Below are 20,036 nucleotides of genomic sequence, written 5' to 3' on the forward strand. Positions count from 1 at the left end.
GTAGGAAAGAAAATAAGGTCATTTGTCGTAGCTTGCTTCAAAATTGAAAATAAATACTCAAGACTCTGGAACGAATCTCCCGTCAACAAAAAACTAAAACTAACAGCATGTCTACTTGTAATTACTTTCCTGAAATTTTTATGTAACAGTGATACGATATTTGTCAGAAATTCAAAATCGTTAGATGCTATCCAAGTGAAACTACAGAAACTAAAACTGGCTTCCATACTCATTTCCTACATGTAGCAAGTTTTTCCGACCAGTTGTTCTGTAGTATGTTTTTACTCACCAAGGATGATGACAGTATGCAAACCAACAAATTGATTTCATACAACAACTAATCTGATTTTATCAACCATTACCAGCTGCTATACAAACTCATTATCATAATAATAATTTACTTTTGAAACCAATTGTGAAATTCTCTGATGAATGCAACTTTGTTCTGTAAAACTACGAAACACAGAGAGATTCTTATGGCCTTCAGGTCACAAGGCATGATAAATAAATAAGAAAGGAATGGATGATGATGATATCTGTTATTTTGTTTGCATGAACCTTCGAGTATTAGTAATGTGGCAGCATGTATTACAGTTTCCATGGCTGCAGACATGACGTGGCAGACAATATGAAAACAATACAACAAATAGCATTGCAAACAATGCGAGTACAGTGAGAAATGTTCTCTGCCAGTGTGGATGGAAACAGTGGCATGAAACAAAGTCATACACAGATGCAAAATGCTGTAGGAAATAATATTTCCAACAGAGAAATGTTTTCAGTGGCAATGTGGACGTGGCTTCGCACTGGGTTTTTTTTTTTTTTTTTTGCAGTGGTGACCTCACTAATTGGCTTTCGACTATAGTCCTTTGCGAGCACTTGTGAACAACCCCTGTGTGAACTGTGTTCATTTCAGTTATTCATTTCCTTCATAGGGTGTGACGTAAGTGCACAGTATGCATTTCAAAACAGTGGTGCATTGGAAGTACCATGTCACAAATATGTCACACTTATCATTAAATGTCAATCAATAAGGCATCAATCATGTAAGGCTTCGAGATATTTTGTGATAACTAATGTGCAGTACAAGATTCAGAGGAGTAAGCTGTTATCGTAAGGGATAACATCATGGTTAGGCGTGTTAGAGGTTTGCAACTCGATGCATCCCATTATTTTTTTTTCTTAACTTAGCATTGTCATCATGTTCATTATGATCATAATACAATGTGTTCTGCAGTATTCGATGTTGTTAAACATTTCTGTCAGGTTAGAGAAAGAAGGATGAAATTAACATTTACTTGTTTGTTGTGAATGTGTAGCCATTTCCAAGTGTGTGGTTAGGCAGAAACCTAAGAGAACAGCTTACATTTATGTGAGTGAAATGAGCAGCAATAAAATTCATATTGTTCCTTGTCACAAATACTTTGCTGTTTTTTCGTTGTTTCTGAATATGTGGCTATTTCCTAGTGTGTGGTTAGACAGGAATCTAAGAGGACAGCTTAAATTGCTGCAAGAGAAATAATGAGCAATAACATTCATATTCTCCCTTGTCACAAATATTTCACACATTGTGCAGCTACGAATATATTCCCCTAAAGAGTTTTAGCTACAGCTGAGATTCTCCTGTTGCTAATAAACATCAACTTGATGCTATAGTGATCGACAAATTGATAGTGTCATTCCTGGTCGCCTTCGTAGTGCCACCACGTTATGATTATGTCAGTTCCTGCAAAAAGTAGTATCAAATGTACTCGACCCATCATTATTGCATGGCGAAGCTAAAAACTGCAAGTTGTTGTGGTCTTCAGTCCTGAGACTGGTTTGATGCAGCTCTCCATGCTACTCTATCCTGTGCAAGCTTTTTCATCTCCCAATACCTACTGCAACCTACATCCTTCTGAATCTGCTTAGTGTATTCATCTCTTGGTCTCCCCCTACGATTTTTACCCTCCACGCTGCCCTCCAATACTAAATTGGTGATCCCTTGATGCCTCAGAACATGTGCTACCAACCGATCCCTTCTTCTGGTCAAGTTGTGCCACAAACTTCTCTTCTCCCCAATCCTATTCAATACTTCCTCATTAGTTATGTGATCTACCCATCTAATCTTCAGCATTCTTCTGTAGCACCACATTTCGAAAGCTTCTATTCTCTTCTTGTCCAAACTATTTATCGTCCATGTTTCACTTCCATACATGGCTACACTCCATACGAATACTTTCAGAAATGACTTCCTGACACTTAAATCAATACTGGATGTTAACAAATTTCTCTTCTTCAGAAACGCTTTCCTTGCCATTGCCAGCCTACATTTTATATCCTCTCTACTTCGACCATCATCAGTTATTTTGCTCCCCAAATAGCAAAACTCCTTTACTACTTTAAGTGCCTCATTTCCTAATCTAATTCCCTCAGCATCACCCGACTTAATTAGACTACATTCCATTAGCCTTGTTTTGCTTTTGTTGATGTTCATCTTATATCCTCCTTTCAAGACACTGTCCATTCCATTCAACTGCTCTTCCAAGTCCTTTGCTGTCTCTGACAGAATTACAATGTCATCGGCGAACCTCAAAGTTTTTATTTCTTCTCCATGAATTTTAATACCTACTCCGAATTTTTCTTTTGTTTCCTTTACTGCTTGCTCAATATACAGATTGAACAACATCGGGGACAGGCTACAACCCTGTCTTACTCCCTTCCCAACCACTGCTTCCCTTTCATGTCCCTCGACTCTTATAACTGCCATCTGGTTTCTGTACAAATTGTAAATAGCCTTTCACTCCCTTTATTTTACCCCTGCCACCTTTAGAATTTGAAAGAGAGTATTCCAGTCAACATTGTCAAAAGCTTTCTCTAAGTCTACAAATGCTAGAAACGTAGGTTTGCCTTTCCTTAATCTTTCTTCTAAGATAAGTCGTAAGGTCAGTATTGCCTCACGTGTTCCAGTGTTTCTACGGAATCCAAACTGATCTTCCCCGAGGTTGGCTTCTACTAGTTTTTCCATTCGTCTGTAAAGAATTCGTGTTAGTATTTTGCAGCTGTGACTTATTAAGCTGATAGTTCGGTAATTTTCACATCTGTCAACACCTGCTTTCTTTGGGATTGGAATTATTATATTCTTCTTGAAGTCTGAGGGTATTTCGCCTGTTTCATACATCTTGCTCACCAGATGGTAGAATTTTGTCAGGACTGGCTCTCCCACGGCCGTCAGTAGTTCCAATGGAATATTGTCTACTCCGGGGGCCTTGTTTCGACTCAGGTCTTTCAGTGCTCTGTCAAACTCTTCACGCAGTATCGTATCTCCAATTTCATCTTCATCTACATCCTTTTCCATTTCCATAATATTGTCCTCAAGTACATCGCCCTTGTATAGACCCTCTATATACTCCTTCCACCTTTCTGCTTTCCCTTCTTTGCTTAGAACTGGGTTTCCATCTGAACTCTTGATATTCATACAAGTCGTTCTCTTATCTCCAAAGGTCTCTTTTTATTTTTCCTGTAGGCGGTATCTATCTTACCCCTAGTGAGATAGGCCTCTACATCCTTACATTTGTCTGCAAATATTGTAGGAAATGCCGATCATGGATTACATAAGAATTTCTTCCCTCGTGTCTCCCCTCTCTGCACCAGCATAAAATATTCCTTTAAGTCCACCACCACCCACGGTGTGGACCGTCTGTGTTGTGTGCCACTTGTAACTCGTTAAGTCACCTCAGATCTCAATAGAAAGAAAATGGAATGAAGTCAAGCGAGACATCAAGTAAGAATGTAGAATTGAATAAACTTTATTAAGAAGGAACATAAAAACAGGGAATTTTTAGTATTGATCTTATGATCTTTTCAGAGGGGCTACAAATTGATGTTGTAGAACTGTGAGAAACGTAAAATCGGAGAACAAAAAAATTGAAGTTCCACTGTAGTTAGAGAATTCAATATTCTGAGATCTGCGGTGTCAAGAGTGTGTTGAGCATACCAAATTTCAGGCATTGCTTCTCACGACAGACAATGCGGTGGCTGATGGCCTTCACTCCACAGCTGAGAATAGCTGCGTTTTTGTACAGTTGTCAGTGCTAACAGACAAGCAACACTGTGTGAAATAAGTGCAGAAATCAATGTAGAATGTATGATGAACATATCTGTTAGGAGAGTGCAACCAAATCGATGTTAACAGGCTATGCAGCAGATGACTGACGTGAGTGTCTTTACTAACAGCACGACATCGTCTGCAGCGCTTCTCCTGGTTTGGTGGCCATATCGGTTGGACCCTAGCAGACTGGAAAACGTGACCTGGTCAGATACATCCTCCTTTCAGTTGGTAAGAGCTGATGGTTGGGTTTGTGTGTGGTGCAGACCGCACAAAGCCATGAGCCGAAGTTGTCAACAAGACGCTGTGTAAGCTGGTGGTGGCTCCATAATGGTGCGAGCTGTGTTTACATGTAATGGACTAGGTCCTTTGGGCCAGCTGAACTGATCATTGTCTGGAAATTGTTATGTTCGACTATTTGGAGACCATTTTCAACCATTCATGGACTTCATGTTCCCAAACATGTCACTAGGCCACAGTTGTTCATGACTGCTTTGAAGAACATTCTGGACAGTTTGAGTGAATGATTTGCCCACCCAGATCGCCTGATATGAATCGCATTGAACATGTATGGGACATAATCAAGAGGTCAGTTCATGCATAAAAACCTGCACTGGCAACAAATTCGCGATTATGGATGGCAATAGAGACACCAAAGCTCAGTATTTCTGCAGAGGCTTACAAGGACCTGTTGAGTCCATGCCACATCAAGCTGCTGCACTACACGAGGGAAAAGGAGGCACGACACAGTAGTAGGAGGTATCGCAAGACATTTGTCACATCATTGTGATACCTTTTGGTTCAGTGATGCAGTGAGTGCTATGTTTTTAATTTTTGTACTTTATGTTCTAAGCATATATTGCAGAATCTGAAATCTATGAAGTTTGTATAAGATAAGCCTTGAAATTTGGCACAACACAAATTGGTACATTACATGTTTCAAAGTTGTGCCTTGTGTGATCTGGAAACTGCCACTCGGTAAATTTAAAGGATATTCATTGTCAGAACACCTTCCTCTACGAGCGTTCCTCCATTCTTTGGCATAAGCATCGTGAAGTTCTCTTACCAGATGCAGTTGAAACTCGGCTATTGTCATTTTTCACCTTGTTACTACTGTGTGGAGAGCATGAGCATTTAAAATGCACAGGTTCAAGACATCAGAAAATAAATTTTTGTATCAGTTCGGTCTTCTGCACTGGTTTCACTGAATATAGTAGCATGTCATTGCAGTCAGTTGTTCCCATACTGGAGTTGTAATCTGGAACTCATTGTGATTTCATGATTATTTCACCAGTGTTCCTGTCCGTCTTTCGTGTCTCAGACATTTCAGTGGTATTACAAGTGGCCAACATCCACCCTTCTTTTTTATTGGACCATTTCATGGCAATCCACAAAGTACATTACGTTTTCGTTTGTGTCCGTTAGGGGCGGGGCTAGCGCGGCCATCTTGGTGTCATGGCATTCTGCCGCTCAGTCGGCATCCTGCCGTGCTAGTGAGAGGTTCATGCTGTACTCCGCTGAGTTACTGTGACAGTTTGAAATGTCAGCGTTAATTGAAAATGCCGCGAAGTGTGAAGTGCGTGCTGTAATAAGGTTTCTGACTGCAAAAAACTGTACACCGATAGAAATCTATTGGCAGCTTTGTGAAGTGTATGGGGACAACATAATCACTGAAGGTGGAGTGCGTCAATGGGTCATAAAATTTAAAAATGGCCGAACTAACGTTCACGACGAAGAGCGAAGTGGAAGACCCAGTATAGTGACTGCCGGACTTGTCGAAAAAACTCTCTATGAGTTTCCACAAATTTCATGAAGTTTGTTGCACGAAATCATTACCAAAAAGCTTGGTTACCACAAGTTTTGTGCAAGATGGATACCAAAAATCTTGACAGAGATTCACAAAAATCAGCGAATGGCTGCAGCGTTAACGTTTTTGGACACTTACGAGAAAGATGGCGACTCATTACTCGATCGCATCGTTACTGGTGATGAAACATGGGTTAAGCATGTGAACTGCTTGACAAAATTGCAGTCAGTGCATTGGGGGCACACACATTCCCCCCAAAAACCTAAGAAATGCATGCAGACAATGTCGGCAAGGAAGGTGATGGCGACTGTCTTCTGGGACAGAAAAGGTGTGATTTTTGTGGATATCCTGGAAAGAGGCACTACAATAAACTCTCAAAGGTATTGCCAAACTCTGCACAATTTCAGAAGAGCAATACAAAACAAGCGCAGGGGAAACTTGGGCTCAAAGATCTTGCTGATTCACGACATCGCCCGGGCCCACACGGCAAATGCCACTCGTGAAGTTCTCGAATCTTTTAAGTGGGAGTTGTTTCCTCATCCACCGTACAGTCCCGACCTGGCACCGAGCAACTTCCACTTATTCCCAGCAATGAAGAAGTGGTTGGCTATGCAGCGTTTTGATGACGACGCACAGCTTCAGGAAGAGGTAACCACGTGGTTGAAGGCGCAGGCAGCCGAATTTTACGACGAAGGAATTTCCAAGCTCGTCCATCGCTACGATAAGTGCCTTAATTTAAGTGGCAATTATGTAGAAAAGTAGTATTTAAGTGTGGCTTTCATCTGTATCTAATAAAAAAAATTTCCAATACTTTATTTATTTTTAATTCCAAAACGTAATGTACTTTGTGGATAGCCCTCATATCAGGGGACATAAGCTGGATTTCGCCTTGTTTCAGTTTGTCCTGTGGTTTGGGCCTGTTCTGCCCATTTTTATGAACAGTAACACGTGCGGATGTTCCGTGGTTATGAAGCTAGAACAACAGGTCTAGGCTCAAATACCAGTTTTTGACATAAATAGGGTTCCCACGTTCCATGAGAGAATATACTGTTTGCGTGATAATACTAATCAGCAAATTTAAACTTTTTTTTCTGCATCTGGTTTGTTAAAGGGTGCTTTACCTAATTTTGGGGTGTTAAATTCACTGGTAAAATCAGTTTTTCTGTATCACTTTATACTTCCTAGATATACAGTAGAATAAAAAACAGTACCATCTAACGGGGTGATTTCAGACACCGGTGCGAATTTGGACAGTATGGCTTATTTGCTCTTTGCCATATTTTGTGTCAGTTGTTTCCCTAGGTGAATAATTGATGAACAGTCTCAGTGTTAAAAATCCATGCAGAATCGTAAAGTGGAAACTTTCTATTGTTACTCCGAGCGGGAAGTTATTTTAACCGTAATTGCCAACGCGCTCTGTAGCTAACAGTATCGAGACAATTTCTGTACAAGTTTGTCGAGTTTCTCGTGCAAGGTTATAAAATAATGATGGTTTTTGTAAAACAGTGTACTATGTGGGGTGATTTCAGAAAATGCTAAGAACGTATAAGAGCAGGAGAGGTGCTACAGTATAGTGTAATTATGACCTGGAACTTTGAGATAAAGCTGTTCGTGATATTCAGCATGGTAAATTATACAGAAAAACGTGTGATTTGTATGATATACCTAAATCAACCCTACAAAATAAAGTGCAGGAATCACATCCGAAAAAAATGGGAGGACAGCCAGTGCTAAATAAAGAAGAAGAAGAAGAAGAAGAAGAAGAAGAATAAGGAGGAGGACATGGTGAAGCAAGGTGTCTTGAGGGCTGCACATTGAGGATTTCCCTTCACTAAATTGGATATTAGATATTTACTTAAAAAATCTGGCCAAAAAGAGAAGAAATTTTGTAATAATTTGCCAGGAGAAGAATGGGTGCATTTATTCCTCAAATGACAGTCAGAAAATCTTTCCGTTCGCTTAAGTGAAAATATTAAATGAGCTCGTGTAGGAGTGAACAAAGAAACTGTTAAGATATTTTTCTCCAATACCAAGGCAAAGCTGGGCAATCTCCCACCTAGCAACATGATCAACCATTATGAAACCAACATGTCAGATGATCCAGGCAAACAGCAGATAATTATGAAACAAGGGAGTAAGCATGCTGAAAAAGTGATGGACTTGCCAAAATCTAGTGTCTCAATAATGATGGCAGCTAGTGCTGATGGTAAACTGCTTCCTCCATATGTCCTTTACAAATTAGAGCATTTGTGGGACACATGGGAAGGAGGTGGACCACAAGGAACCCGTTTCAATAGGAACAAAAGTGGATTGTTTGACCTGCCAGTATTTGAAGACTGGTTCTTTACAATCGCTTTCCACCATGAAGGGCTTCGGTTGGCCACTGGAGCATTCCTAACTAGCCCCATACCAAGCCTCTGTGCAGAGGCAGGTGAACCGCCACTTCATATGCGGCGACGGCTACTTACGGTACGCCAGGCGTATAAAACTTTGTCCACACCCTACACACCTGCATACCATACCGTTGCTCAGCCTCCTCTGGCACGGTTATTTCATAACCGGCAACGTGCGACGCAGCCCTATGGGATTCGCGCACAGGATTGCCTCGCTGCGATGTCTGTGGCTGGTCTTCGTGTTTTACGTCGCGGTTGGAGCAGATCTCCACCATGGCTCCTCCGGCGACCCAAACTTATTTTAGATTTGACTCGTTTTAAGAAGGATGGCACGCCAGATTTTACATTCCAATCACTGTTTTTTAACATTTTAGATGTGCATAACGGTTTCACTGTCGTTTACACGGATGGCTCCAAACAGGAGAATTTCCTTGGCTGTTCTGTGGTGTTCCCTGATCATGTTACCCGGATTCGCCTCCCTGCTGAATATACCGTTTTCGCAGCGGAGCTCCACGCGATCCTGAAGGCACTGGAGCAGATGCATCGTGTTCGGGGCGATCGATTTCTTCTCTGCTCCGATTCTCTTAGTGCCTTACAATCACTGCAGAACCTATACCCGACTGAGGAGATGGTCCAGCTGATACATGACCAACTGTACTTGCTCCAACAGCGAGGTAAAGAGGTATCCTTCTGCTGGGTGCCTGGTCATGTCGGCATATGGGGCAATGAACAGGCTGATCGGGCTGCCAAGGAGGCCTGCAGAGAGCAGGATGTGGTCCAGTGTCCTATCCCCTTGCAGTCAGTCATCGCTGCACTCCACAGGAAGTGCATGGAGTTGTGGGAGGACGAATGGCTGGCGGTGACGGCCAATAAACTGCGGTCGGTAAAGTCAACCACTCGGCCGTGGCGTTCCTCCTGCCGGTTGCTCAGGCGGGAAGAGGTAGCCCTCACACATCTTCGGATCAGGCACTGTCCTCTCACACATAGCTTTTTATTATGGCGGGAGCATCCTCCGTTTTGTGATGCTTGTGGTGTGCACATCTCTGTCCGGCACATTTTAACAGACTGCATTTTATACCGTGATGCACGGGCAGAAGCACAAGTTGATGGGGATCTGCCTTGTGTTATAGCTAACGATGAGGCGTGTGTGTCTAGGGTTTTTAAGTTTTGTGATGTGTCTGGACTCTGGCCTAAACTTTTAGGCTGGAGGTTTTAGTGTGTTGCAGAGTGGCTGACTCCTCCCTTTTTTCCTTGCGGTCAGCCAGCCACTTCCATCTGCTACATTGTTTTTGCTCCCTCTACCATTTTCTTCCAATAAAAAGCATGTAAAAATTAAAAAAAAAAAGCAGTAACTGTCCGAATTCACCCTCTATATACTGTAACTTCGGGCAGAGATTTAAAAAACACACGTGTCCAAAATCACCCCAATCCATGGGGTGACTTCGGACAACTAACTGCCTCAGATAAATATACCTACAATATACACTTTCTAGTTCTTGGACATTTTATTCGTTACACATATACCTTACCCCTTCCATAACAATCAATTTAATCTAACAATATATACTAAAGTTACAATCAAAATAATGACGAAATCATCCGAAATCACCCTGTTTGGTGGTACTGTTGAACGTTGAAAGAATAAAAATAGACAGGAAATTCATATTCATAACTTTATAACTCAATACTTTTTATGTGTGTATATGGGTATGACACCAACAGTAGGTCTAAATTAGTTCATAACATAGTTTCAACTTTAATCTTATTTGGTATTCGAAAAATGTGGCAAAGGTGCACTTATTTTGTTTGCCATTTCATCCCTGTTCCAAACAAGACCACAGCAGTAGTTACCCATCATCAAAAGTTCCCAGTGACCTCGATAATGGTGTGCCATCGTATGGATGTTTTTGTGTAAGTGTTCACTATGCTCATCACTTACAGCTCTGATTTTCTGCAAAGAAATCAAGGTGAGAATGTAAAAAGTGAACATTAACTATCTTTCTACAGCTCACGTTCTTGTAGCTGTCTAACAGATAATTCAGAAATATAGTTATCATCTCTTCCATTGCCGAAACAGCCCTTCATCACTGCTTTGAAAGCCGGCCGCGGTGGCCGTGCAGTTCTAGGCGCTACAGTCCGGAACCGCGGGACTGCTACGGTCGCAGGTTCGAATCCTGCCTCGGGCATGGATGTGTGTGATGTCCTTAGGTTAGTTAGGATTAAGTAGTTCTAAGTTCTAGGGGACTGATGACCTAAGCTGTTAAGTCCCATAGTGCTCAGAGCCATTTGAACCATTTTTGAACTGCTTTGGAAGAGGACCAATCAGCCTGTTCGATATTTGTGAGTTTTGTACCAAAGGTGGAATCTTTCATCAATTTCATTAGTTTTGGCCCAACAAATATAATTTCTTTCAGCTTTGCTTCACTCAATTTATAAACCTTTTCTTTCAAATGATAACAGGCTTAACCTCCTTTGTCCATGGCTTTCACAAAGTTCTTCATAAGGCGCAACTTTGAGATGTCCCTCCATTTTCCTTTCCAGATACATACAAGCTCCTTTACACCATTCCTTGACTGTATAGTGGTTCTTAGTCTCACAGCTGTCACATAGGCACAGGAACAGGAGTATGTGGTGAACCTACCCTGTAGACCTGTGTCTTGCAAGTTACAGAGAGGAATGGCAATCCTTCATTTCTGGCCACCAGCAAATGCACTAAATATACATTTGGATTGTTTATCTTATATCTAGTTGTTGTTGAATGCACTGCAGTGTTTGTATGGCAGAGTTAACTATCTCAAAAATGGTCTTTAGGCTCACACCACACCATCAGAACAGCGAATGTCATGGCTTGGCATTTTCTTCTTGGCCATTTTGCTGAAGTGAAGTGATGGTAAGTCTCTGCAGGCAATATGAGGTGCAGAATGTTTATATTGATCACCAACAGGACAACTATGATATAGTTTATATGGCTTCCTAACTAGATCAGTGAAGAGACATCTAAACAAAAGAACAGTAAAAAATGAAGTATGGAAATAAACAACCGGGGAATAAACAACCGAAATATATATTCATTTGTTTCCCAGATGCAAAGTGGCTGTTGAGTAGTGTAATCGGTCTTTGAACAACAATAGACTTTTGTCAATCAGAGCTTTTGATATGAACAAAATATGCTTTGGAATGTTTTATGCACTTTATCCACAATGTTTCCAATTTGTAACAACTTGTGCTTTGGTGTTGAAAGACTTGTCACTAAAAGGAAACATTCTCAAAATCAACAGAAAGTGCTCTTTTGACATACTTTCACAGAAAACTGGAGTGTTCAAGAGTCTGTCTGTGGCCAAATAGTAATTTTCAGTTTTTCCACACGAGCCATAAGCAGACAGAGAGCAATGTAAGAATAAGGTCCCTTAAATTTAATTTATTTCCACATTGACTATTGAGAACGTACCAATTCCGGTGTACTTAGATTGTTGTATAAATAAAATCTACGTATCTCATCTGCAATAGATTGTCACAAATATTAGGGAAAACGACAGAACGTCAGAATCTTGCTCTATGCTACACTTATCTCCTCAAGCTACACAGTTACAAAAATGAGTCAAATGCACCTTTCTTCAAGTTAGATATTTCACTACAGAAAGCTCTTTACCCAAACATTTCACTTCCACTTTCTAACACTTCAAATTCTGAAGAACTTTCAGCTGTTGTAGATAAGGACGGATGTGCAGTTCCAGCTGATGTACTCAGCCGAGGAGTCTCACTTCATGATTCTGTCAGTGAATTGTCACTGTTATAGCTTCTAGTGAGAATCTAAAAGATATCCTCTTCTCCACTACTGCAGGGATGAGCCGTTTTCTTCACAAAAATATTTATGAAAATAGGAACACACTACCACAGCAGCGAATGCACACAGGGACTCTCAACTGAGCAGCTGAACAGCTGCTTGGTGCTCAGGAAGGAAGTATGACTCAACACTTTTTGAAGTCCAAAGAACAAAGGTACCTGAATGGGAGCCCATCATGTCTGGACCACACGGGGGTCAGCAAGTCAGCATATGTAAACACATCTAGAGAACCTGGAGCAAGGAGGAGTGAACATGTGTTAATACATCTGCAGTAAATGGTGGAAGGTGCAGCGATGCATGCCAACACATCTAGAGCACTGAAAGGGTTAATTTGTGTGTTGTCATAAAATAGCACTTTTTACGTATATTCCTCAAATATTTATACATTAAATTGTTGTGTGTTTGCTATTAATTACAATGTTAGATGTTAAAATTTAGTTTTCCTTCTGCTTAGAGAGGACTTCATCAGCTCCAGCAGCTACATCATGCTACAAACCAGGATGGAACAGACCAACAGAAAAATCGCACATTGCCGTTGTCCATTCAAGGACTTCACACAAATCCAAAGGATCCAGAATCTCATATCCTCTTCTTTGACATTGAAGCTCTTATAGGTAAGACATAAAATGTTTCTCTATATTTGATGGTCTATAGGCTTTGTTCTCAATGACAAGGCTAATGGTGACTAATAGTGTTATGTGCAATATAATTTCCAAGTAAAATAACAAGGAATGAAGGAAGATTCACACAGTTCTCGTCATTGCAATCATGCCAGATCTTTTGTTTTACATTGTACATCTACATGCGTGCGCCATAAACCAGTGAATCTCACAGGGTACTTCACATTACACCACTTATAGGGCTTCTTCCTGTTCCACTCACATATGAAACATGAGAAAAATTAATGCCTAAATGCCTCTGTGTACGTTGGAGTCCCTAAGTGAGCGATACATAGTGTTTAAATATATATCTGTATTACTCACTTAAAACTGGTTCCTAAAACTTCATAAGTGGGATAGCTGATAGATGGTAGCTATCTATCTCCACGTCTGCCAGTTCAGGTTTCTCAGCATCATTGTGACATTCTCCTATAGGTTAAACAAATGTATGACCATATACACTGTCCATGTTTGTTTATGTTCAATATGACATGATGGACCTGTTTGGTATCGATCCTATACCTTTGAGCTATATTCTGGGATTGGTTGCACGAATCTGTTATAAGCAATCTCCAATGATGGCTGATTGCATTTTTCCAGTATCCTACCAATGAATAGAAGCCTTGCACTTGTTTTACGCATGACTAAGGCTGTGTGATAATTTGTAATCAATGTCCTTGCAAATTGTCGCACCCAGGTACTCGTATGACTCAATAAGTCCAGTTGTGATTCATTGATTCTGTATAGTCATATAATATTACAGTTTTGTGTGTGAAGTGCACAGATTTTCGTACCTGCACATTTAAAGGCGGTTTCCAATCCTTGCCCCACTTTTAAAATCTATCAAAATGTAACTGAATATTTGTGCAGCTTTTTTTTTCGGACAGTGCTTCATTATAGATAACTGAAAAATGTTGCTGACACTAACGTCTATATTACTTACCTTTGCAGTGATGTAAGATTGGGTCAGTAATTGTGGATTTTCCTTTGGTAAGGAACATTTGAAAACTGAGTTAAGCATTTCTGCTTTTGTTTTGCAATCTTCAATTTCAGTTCCTGTGTCATCCATGAGTGTCTGGACACTGACTTTCATGCCACTGACAGCCTTTACATATGACCAGTAATTTTTTTTTTTTTTTTTTTTTGAGAGGCCTTCAATAAGATTCTGCTATGGTAGTTGTTGAAGGCTTCGTGCACAGTGTTCTTCACAGGCAAATTTGTTTCCTTTAACATTCCTCTATTTGTAGCTTTATACCTTGCATTACAACACTTGTGTAATAGTCACAGTTGTTTTTAGAAGTTTATTTACAGAGACTGTATACCATGGAGAGCCCTCCCAATCATGAACTGTTCTACTGTTTATGTATCTGTCAAATGTATGGTCAACTATACTTTTAAATTTCAGTCACAGTTCCTCTGCATGCACTTGTCCAGAGGTAAATGTTTAAAGTTCTGCATTGAGATAACACAACTGCTTCTTTGTCTACTTCACTGAACGTGTAAATATTTCTAATTGTTTTGGTTGTCTTTTGTACTTTAGTAATGCTTGTTGCTAAAACAGTCTCATGATCACAGTTTTAATAGGAGGTATTTATTGTTATTTCATGGGATATCTTATCATGTCCACCACTTATAAAACTGAAATTAAGACAATTAGATATGAAACGGTTAAAGCCTCTTCCAGTACTACGGTAGGATTGGGGAACATGGATCCTGTTAAGCTGAGGGTTTCTCTAAATTTTTCATTTATATCTGGGGGTGTACCTTGTGGTTAATAGAAACATCCAGTTATAAGTTTATGCCCGCCCTTGGTACTGAGTGTTTTGCAAACAATCTTGCACACAGCTTCAATCTCTGTCTAAATGCATTTGAATTTCGTGTCTACTGCAACAAATAAACCACCTTCTTCCTGATTAACCTATTCATTTGATATGCCTGTACACTTGCATGTACATAAAAAATGTCATTGTTATTGATTTCAGGTTTTAACCAACTTTCTGTATCTAGTATTATGTGAGTTCTATTGATTTTTGTGAGCACTTCGAACTCTGGCACTTTGTTGTGAATGATTTGGCAACTGATCACTAGGATTTCAATAGTCTCATCTGTGGTGGGCATTTCATTAATTCATGAACTAATACTTCAGGTTCCATCAAAGGATGAAGTTCTTAAGATACATATTGAGATATCTGTATTTGTATAAGAATATATTTTTACATCTTATCTGCCCCTCCAGATACAAAAACGTGTAGCAAGCTTCAACAGCAGCTGTTACTGTTTTTCTTCACGTCAATGAGAGTTTTTTGATAGCTGCATTTCATTTTTATTTGCAAATCACCCATGGTGCCTGTGGTGTAAATTTCATCAATAGATAATATTTCCACTTAAAAGAAACAAGAGATTTTTAATTGTTAGGCACAGCATATAACTTTTCACATCTTCTGATAACATGTTTCTCTTTTCGTTGTCAACAAAAGCAGGAGACTAACTTGCTCTGCACATGTACATCTATATATATAATTTGTAAGCGATCTTATAGTGTGTGATGGAGGGTACTTCTAGCGTCACTATACCTTATCCTCTTATCTATTCCATTCACAAGTGCTGCATAGGTAACATGAGTGTCAGTAAACTTCCATATTAGCTTTGAAGTCTCAGATTTTCATGTTGTGTTTATTCTGTGGGGGAGGAAATAGTATGTTGCCTGTCTTTCTCTGAAACATATTCTTTTAGGTTTCAATAGTAAACCTGTCCATGATGCACAACGTTTCTCTGTAGTTCTTGTCACTGGAATTTGTTGAGCATCTCCGTAGTACTCACACCAACCAAATGAGATTGTGATGAAACATGCCGCTCACCGTTGGATCCCAACCATATCTTCTATTAATCCAACCTGGTAATTATCCCAAACTAGTGATCAATACTCAAGAATTGATCAAACAAATATTTCGTAAGCTAGTTCTTTCGTGGATTAATTACATTTCCCTAAGATTCACCCTGTGCTTTGCACATGATTTCTTCTTGAGTTTTAGGAGCTGAGATTTTCGTATATTTTGTATGGTTTCTTCGTACACTTTACTTTATTATTTCAAAACTTTATGTATGAAGTGGAATCTACAAAGCATTATAAAGTTGACCACTGGGTGGCATGACATGCATCTGGGCGCAACATTTTGAATTTCAGTGGCAGCTTCAAATTCAAGGCCGTCTGGATCCTTCCTTCCACCAGCTTTTCTGAACTACACAGATGGGAGTTATCAACACATCCTTTGCTCCCGTAGTCCTCCTAGCTGTAATCTCCATTAACCCACTGTTCCCATACCCTCCACTCAACAGTTCCCCCCCATTCTTGTCCTGTCAACCTCTTAGAGTTCATGTCTCCATGTCACCTTCATTGTACGCCATTCTCCACTGACGCCAACACCCATGTCAACATGCCTAACCCATGCACATGCCACCCTTCCCTCCTGCATACCTTGTTAAGAGACTGGCTCCCTCCCTCTGAGCTGCTAGCTAACCACATCAACCCCTCTTCCTGCCACCTCCCACCCGTTGTTTTCCTGCCTCTCGATAACGCCGCAAGGTGATGCACGAGGTAGCTGGAGAGGAGAAGGGTATAAATGTGCTGCTGGGGTAATGAGACATCGCATTTCCATCACAATTTCTTGGAGCAGACATGTACACCAACGAAGAAAAATTAGATATTCTGCTAGTGTAGATGAAAGCAGAAAAAATGCTGTTAGAGCAATAAAGCGATATGGAGAGCTGTATCCTGATCATGAACATCCTATGCACCAGCTTCTTGCATGTATTGCACAAGAAACAACTTGAATCGGGATCATGGAACACCATACAGAGGACAAGGCAGAAAACTGCAACTGGCGAGGTACATGAAGAGGGCGTTCTAGCGTTGACACATAACGACCCTACTGTTCCGTCACACCATATCGCCTCGGAATGTGGTATAAGTCAGAGAAGTGTTTTATGCATATTGCACCGGCATAGATTTTACCCATTTCACCTCTCATTACATCAAGCACTCTCCAGTGTGGATTTCGAACGGTGCCAGGAATTTTGCCTGTTTGCTCTGCAGCACCTACAAGATGATCCAACGTTTTTTCAATGAGTGCTTTTTACTGATGAAGCAACTTTTACCAACCACAGTATGTGAATTTGCATGATATGCATTACTGGTCAATAGAGAACCCTCATTGGCTTCGACAGGTACAGCATCAGCAACCTTGGAGTGTTAACGTGTGGTGCGGCATCGTCGTAAATGTCATTGTGGGGCCGTACGTCATTCCAGGTGTACTAAATGGCAATAAACTATGCACAGTTCCTGTGAAACATTCTGCCCATTTTGCTGGAAGAGGTACCACTAACTGTGCGTCAGTGCATGTGGTTCCAACATGATGGCTGTCCTGCTCACTCTTCCTGTGTGGCTACAGAGCTGTTGAATGAAAAGTTCCCGGATTGTTGGATAGGACAACGTGCTGAAGTGAAGTGGCCAACCCAGTCTCCTGATTTGACCCCTCTTGATTTTTTTTCTGTGGGGAGCAATCAAATATAAAGTGTATGCTCAAATACCAACTACACCAGACGATATGAAGCAATGTATTGTCGAAGCGTGCGCTGATATCTCACGTGACACCCTTGCAGCCGTTCACAATCATTCGAACTGCGACTACAAATATGCATTGCAGCAGAGGGGAAGCATTTTGAGCACATGCTTCAGTAAAGTTTTGTGTTGTGTACAGTATGTATTTTGCATCTTTGTGTGTATTTGCTTCGTATTGTGATCAATAGTAAATATTTTCAAATAAAAAACAAATACATATGAAATAATTGTGACCGATAAGGGCCTCCCCATTTACATTTGTATTTTTGTTACTTAAAATGTATGAACATCTTGTAATATTTTAATACTGTATGTTGTCTTCTATTTTGGTGTCACAGTTGTCAAATAACTGAATAATATTTGCGCGAAATCATTAGTTACTTTTTGCACAAAATATCGCAGTATGCATTACTATTGTCGGGTAAATGGGCGTGTTTGTGTAAGGACAGACTCGTGATGTTTACCGTGTACTCTGGACAACAGGAAAGGTCACATTGGACAATGCTGCTTCAAAGGATGAACATGATACAAGAACATATCTGTGTCTCAAAAACTATTTGCCTAAATGTTATGATATACACGTATTTGAAACAGTCTTTTTAATTCCATCGTTTTACGCTAGAATTTAACATAGGGTTCCATTAAAAAGAAAAAAAAAAAGATGGCCTCATATCTCTGTAATAAAAGTAGCACAAACATGAAATGTGATGTATTCAAGTAGCCTCGTCCCTGCAATTCACTGTCCAAATGGCATCTTCGTATCTATTACAGTTGGGGAGAAACAAGGAGTGTTATGACTTAGCTGCCTCAAGGGCTACTATCGACTTTATAAGTACTTGTTAGTTTGAACAACAATGTTGATTTCAGTGCTATTAGTGTAGTATGTCTCTGAAGATACTGAGAGCAAATGCATCATATATGGTGTCTTGCCATAATCTGTGTATGCTCTTATCATTAAAAAAACAAAGATTAAGTCTAAGTGATGTAGATTTCCAGAGCTGAAGTAGATTTTTGCAAAGAACAAATGTGACACAAAAATCAGTTACCGTATTTGACAGTTTATTACTGTTACTGCCGTGCAATTCAAGCTGCACAGATTGATTATGAGAGGACTGATCACTTCTGAGACTGGATTCACTTGCTGAGACTGGGCAGTAAGAGCTGTTAATGATTTAAATAAAGTATTCTGATCAGAGTGATCCTTCTTATCTTGCCCAAAAGCAGATTGCATTTAAGCATGACAGATGCTCAGATCAACTTATGGTCAAGTGTTAATGTGGACCATAGATTCACTAATCTGACATGTAATATGACTAAAGATTTTGTGAGTATTTTACGTGGCTAAGTGGACGTACATTAGTCCCTAACAAAGACACTATCTGCTAAAATAATGGTCCTGTTAACACTACTGGGTCCTGTATTTCTGATTGAGCCTCAAACACAAAAACTCTTGCCTTATCCATGAAACGAAAAGTTCCACAGGTTGAATCCTGGTCTGACACACAATTTCCATCTGCCAGGAAGTTTCATAACAGTGCACACTCCACTGTAGAGTGATATATTCATTCCAGAGTAGCTGGAAAACATCTCCTCTGGTCCATGCAATTACTGTCCTTGAACATTATTGAGCCTATGTTGACAATTTTAGAGGAGAAAATCTGATGAGTGCAGAATCTAGTGGAGTTTCCTCATCTTCATTATGACTAAAGGAATTATGTGCTGCTCTGCGAGACAAATGATAACAAAATGCTTCAAGAGAATGTTCACAGGTTGTGCACACAGATCGTGTGTACATTTTGCAGAGCATCCAATCAGGTTGAGTGAGATGTTAATGTGGTTCACTCCATTATCAGTTATGTTGTTTAAGCTGTTTCTTGTATTTTGGTAATCATCTGTGGTTTCCGTATTTAACCATTCCGGGAATTATGCAAACTGACAGACCATAGTTTCTATGCACACCAGTAAGAAAATTAATAATCTCCAGGAGGTATCACTGTAGTAATATTGCCTCTATCGTTGACAATGACATCAATTCAGTGAGTAAGACTCCACAGATTTCTTCAGCAATGCCATACATAACTGAAGCAGTAAGCTTTATTTGTGACGGTCTTTTTGTTGTGCCTATCTGTGACTCAGCATCTCCGCTATATGGTGAGTAGTGACTGTCCTTTTCATAATATTGTTTCATGTCAGTTTGGATCTTTTTACAACTACTGTTCTTGCACCATGTTAGATGAGTATGAGTGGTGCACCATGCGTTGTAGGAACATTGGGCACTTCTCATTGCTACAGAAACAAATTGGTCAATTTCAGTCACAGTTTGGTCACGGGCATGACCAAACACAGTAGCTCCTATCTGTCATTCTGTTATGCCTACATGTCACTCCACCTTACTTCATGGATGTCATCCAAATGACTAGCACATAAACATTCAACTCCTATTTGAAAATGTTACCATCTGAAATTTGTATTGAAATGTGCGTACCTGTCATTTCAGTCATATCAAAATTGTGATGTTTAAAATTATGTCAAAGACTGAATAGCTAGTTTTGTGCAAGGATAGAACATTTTTTTTAAATGAATTCCATCAAGTTAAAATAAAAGTAAACCCAAAACTTGTTGTGTGCT

General features: G+C 40.0%; 1 protein-coding gene across 4 annotated transcripts in view; it reads left to right on the forward strand.

Annotated features, from left to right (window-relative positions):
• The window catches only part of LOC124721190 (WD repeat-containing protein 7), a 375,749-nt gene that overhangs the window by 185,501 nt on the left and 170,212 nt on the right, over positions 1 to 20,036 (forward strand). For all 4 annotated transcript variants that reach the window (XM_047246033.1, XM_047246035.1, XM_047246034.1 and 1 more), the window contains one exon: positions 12,586 to 12,745. In XM_047246033.1, the coding sequence (XP_047101989.1) occupies positions 12,586 to 12,745 (160 nt within the window). The remainder of the gene's footprint in view (positions 1 to 12,585; positions 12,746 to 20,036) is intronic.

Source organism: Schistocerca piceifrons, chromosome X, assembly GCF_021461385.2.
Source record: "Schistocerca piceifrons isolate TAMUIC-IGC-003096 chromosome X, iqSchPice1.1, whole genome shotgun sequence".
NCBI classification, from domain to species: domain Eukaryota; kingdom Metazoa; phylum Arthropoda; class Insecta; order Orthoptera; family Acrididae; genus Schistocerca; species Schistocerca piceifrons.